Genomic DNA, 3998 nt, shown 5'->3' on the forward strand with positions numbered 1-3998 from the left:
CCTGCGACTTCTGTCTGTTATTTCTGATTCTACACATGTTTATTTTTTATAGGGCTCCATTTACTGACACATCCTGTCAAAATCATACACAATAAATAAAGATGGACGACATGACAGCTCCCAAAAGTGAAGCCAAAGTCTCTTGATAGCCACCTGGTGGCTGACTGCAGTATAGTTCCTCATATGAGCAGAAGGAACATGGACCATCTCTGCATCTCTATTGAAAATCATATCCATCCATCTGTCTGTCTGCTCTGACATCATTTGGATTCTGTGAAGGTGTGATTGTTTATCATGTATCATGTACATAATGTGGGTCCATGTGCTAACATGGAGGAGGCGGGCTTTATGGTGTGCCCTGCCGGCGGCCAGGAGGGGGCGATCGAGATGTTCTGACTCATGTGGAGCTGTTCTATTCACCATCTGTGGCTTTAACCGGAGAAGATGAAAAAGAGAGTGGGGTCATTTATTTTGAAAGCGCCCGCCGGAAGCTGTGTGTAGCATTTCAGCTAGCTCTGCTCTCGGTGCTCGTCACAGTCGCAGGACCGAAGCGATGCTCGTCGTGTGACCGCGGACCTGCACCCTCAGACCGGATCCCCTCTGGAACCAGGTCCGGGTGAGTCCAGATGAATGAGACCCGCACCCGGAGCGGAACCACCGGTCCCCGCGTCTCCCCGGCCCCGGGTCCACTCAGGGCGGGTAACGCAGCTGAACGCGGAGCCCGGAGACATTTTAAAAATCTATTTACACGGAATGTGTTTTTAATTCAGAGGCTTGAAATAAAATGAGCCTCAGATTAATTAATAAATCAATTAGATCGATGCTCCATTAAGACAACGTGTTGGATATGAGAATAGAGCGAGAGAGAGAGAGAGTGTGTGTATATGAGTGTGTTTGTGTGTGTGAGAGTGTAATTCCTCGTGAAGTGTGAGTGACAGTTGTTGTGGATCAATTAGATTAGAATGAGCCTGTAATCTGGTGGGCGGGGCCTGCAGGTAGACCACACCCCCGCGGGTTTTACATCAGCGTAAACTAACATGCCTGATGACGTCGCTCCTCCTCCCTGTGATCCCGAACTGGTCCCAGTTAAACCTGTGTCTCTCCCCGGTGCTGACTCTGTTTGATTCCCTCTTCTCCGGTTCTTCTCCAGTGACTCAAACCAGTGACTCAAACCAGTGGAGAGCCATGGTGACCAAGAAGATCCGGACGGAGTACATGAAGAAGTTCAAGGACCCCCGATGGGAGACGTTCTCCAAATGCTACGAGGACGCCCTGAAGTACCGGCTGACCCGGCGGGTGATGGAGCATTCCCACAAGCCCTGGTTCTGGGAGGGCTGGGAAGGCGGCTCCGAGTCCAGCGGCTGGTCCACACCCCGGCTGACCAGGAACAAAGTGTCCCCCCTGTCCCCCCTGTCCCCCCTGTCCCTGCCGCCGCCGCCGGCGTCCTCGGACCTGAAGCAGAGGCTGAGCGAGCTGAAGACGGGACCGGGCCCGGAGCCCCCCCACCAGGAGGCGAGAGCTGGGGGGGCCGGAGACGCTGCTCCCAGCACGGGTGAGAAGACTTCTGTTATTCACTCACTGGTTTATCAATAACTACCAACTGGGTCCAAACCTTCAGCCATTACTGCAGAGGAGTCAGTGTCCGGGGGGCGTGGCTACCGTGTGACAGACAGTCAGTCCCGACCAATGGGTGCAGGTGGGCGTGCAGTGTCCTCGAGCTCAGTCAGACTCCACTGGCGGTGAACACCATGTCCAACTGGTGCCGGTCGATACCGGATATGAACAGAAGGAAAAGAAACAGCAAGAAAAATCTGTTTGTTTTGTTTTGTTAAGTTCTGAATGTTTCATCAATCTGGTTAAAGTCAAATCATTTCATCATTTCAAAATGGAGGAGAAGAAACCGTGAGTTCTCCACAGTGACGTGTGTTTGTCTCTTTTCAAAGCGGCGCTGGTTGAAAACGACGTGAATGAAGCCGGCGGCGGTTCGGTGAAGCCGGTTCCGAACGCCAGCCCCCCCTCAGAGGACACCGGGACAGACGCCGGCCCGGCGGACACGGCCTCTTCTGACGGGGAGCCGGTGAACCCGGCACCGAAACGCCGGCACCGCAGACGAGCCCCCCACACTGACCCGGGACGCCAGGACAGCTCCAGTGACGACAAACAGGCCGAGGTCCGAAAAGCACCGAGAGCAAAGAGCCAGCCTCCGGTCAGCACCAAGGAGAACCGGAGAACGTCCAGCCGCCTGGACCGGACCGAGGAGAACCAGAGAACGTCCAGCCGCCTGGACCGGGCCGAGGAGAACCGGAGAGCGTCCAGCCGCCTGGACCGGGCCGAGAACCGGCCGGAGGTCCGGACCACGGCCAATGACGTGAGGGTTTAAGACACTAAGTATTTAAATGATTCAAACAGAAGTTCATGCACAAAAATAATTATTTCTGATTTCTTGGGGCAGATACCATTATTATTTTATATATATATATTTATACAGTACATTTCATTTGGCTGAAGCTTTTGTCCAAAGCGACTCACAATAAGTACACTCAACATTTATGAGTGGCCATTTAGGGGTTCAGTATCTTGCCAAGGACATGCAGATGGGGAAGAGTGGGGATTGAACCGGCAACCTACTTGTTGGAGAACGCCCACTCTACCCCCTAGGCCACACCACCGATATATACAGTATATATGTTTATTATTTGGTTTTGTTTAGTATTTTTTGGTAAAGACCGGCAGCTCCAGGATGTGACATTTTAAATGAGAGGACTTTGAATCTGTCGGAGCAGCTCGGCCTCGCTCACAGGAAACTGGACCCGTGTCACCTGACCCCGGAACATGAATAATGAAGCCCCCCCCCTCTCTGGTTTCTCCTCTCAGAGTCAGAGCCGGCGGGAGTCGGACAAGCGGAGCAGCAACGTGGAGCGGCGGCGGGCGCGCTCGGCCGACCTGGACAAGGTGAGGCGGGCGCAGCTCACCGTGGTGGACGACCGCTGGATGACGGAGTACATGAGCTGCTTCTCTGCCCGGCGGAGGTAGAGCCAGGCTCCGCCCCCTGGCAGAGCGCCACCACCGGACACACAGACCCGTGTGTCTGTGTGTGTGTGTGTGTGTGTGTGTGTGTGTGTGTGTGTGTTACCGCCCGTCGCACTAAAACGCTGCTTTTCATAACAACAGAAAACTTAAAGTCAAGACGTAATGTAGAATTCAGCGTTTCAGAGGAACCTCCTTTACCCAGAAGCCTTAGCAGCGGCTCCCTCAGAGCAGGTTATGGGTTTGAATCCCGGGAGAGGATCCCACGTCTTCGCTCTCGACCTCATCTCCTCCAGCGTGATGAGGTCACGACTTCAGGAGCGTGAAGATGAATCGCTGCTGTCGAGGAAAAAAGGAAAATCTGTTTCTCTCATTAGATATTATTTATTTTTAACTCCTTATAACACACAGATTTCATATCAATCTGCTGACAAATCTTTATCAGATCTTCTTTCAGTATCGGCCTCTCGTAAACAGCCGGGCTCCAGTTTAAGTTTTCTTATATTTATTATGATTTAGCACAGGAGAGAGTCTCTAGTTATGAAGTCTCCAAACAGGAGGTGGATCATATTGGAAGTTTGAGTGAAACCTTTAAACCCGACAGCAGCGACTTCACAGCCTCCCCCCCCCCCCCCCCCCCCCCCCCCCCCCAGGTCCCTGTTTGAATGTATTTTACTTTCTGAGGGTGAAACACTACACTTCACTCCCAGTCAGTGTTTTTCATTTCTCTGTGGCAGCTCTGTGTTTTTAAAACAACCTGAATATTTTTGATATCTTGAATATTTTGGAAATGAGACGTTTACATAAAGGAGAATAAACTTTCCGCTGGATGGTTGAACACACAAATAGAAACAAAGTCTCTCCAGCGAAATAAGTATTTGAGGTATTTTCAGAGTAAAACTTATATTTAAGACGCGTTCGCTTTGTACTCGTCTCAGTTGATCAATGAAATGCACGTCGTTAGGATCAGT

At 51.5% G+C, this 3998-nt stretch overlaps 1 protein-coding gene across 1 annotated transcript; it reads left to right on the forward strand.

Annotated features, from left to right (window-relative positions):
• The first annotated feature begins 1079 nt into the window (after positions 1-1079).
• Positions 1080-3033, forward strand: ccsapa (centriole, cilia and spindle-associated protein a). Its single transcript, XM_053416325.1, has 3 exons — positions 1080-1552; positions 1944-2374; positions 2881-3033. Exons 1-3 carry the CDS (start codon positions 1186-1188, stop codon positions 3031-3033), a joined length of 951 nt encoding a protein of 316 aa, XP_053272300.1. The 5' UTR covers positions 1080-1185.
• The last annotated feature ends 965 nt before the right edge of the window (positions 3034-3998 follow it).

The sequence above is a fragment of the Pleuronectes platessa genome, chromosome 3 (genome assembly GCF_947347685.1).
Source record: "Pleuronectes platessa chromosome 3, fPlePla1.1, whole genome shotgun sequence".
In the NCBI taxonomy this organism is placed as follows: domain Eukaryota; kingdom Metazoa; phylum Chordata; class Actinopteri; order Pleuronectiformes; family Pleuronectidae; genus Pleuronectes; species Pleuronectes platessa.

Excerpts from the sequence above, each read along its gene's own strand:
- ccsapa (XM_053416325.1), top strand. The coding sequence starts at position 1,186 with ATGGTGACCAAGAAGATCCGGACGGAGTACATGAAGAAGTTCAAGGAC. Across the intron at positions 1,553-1,943 it reads AGACGCTGCTCCCAGCACGG|CGGCGCTGGTTGAAAACGAC; the intron begins GTGAGAAGACTT and ends CTCTTTTCAAAG. Across the intron at positions 2,375-2,880 it reads CCACGGCCAATGACGTGAGG|AGCCGGCGGGAGTCGGACAA; the intron begins GTTTAAGACACT and ends TCTCAGAGTCAG.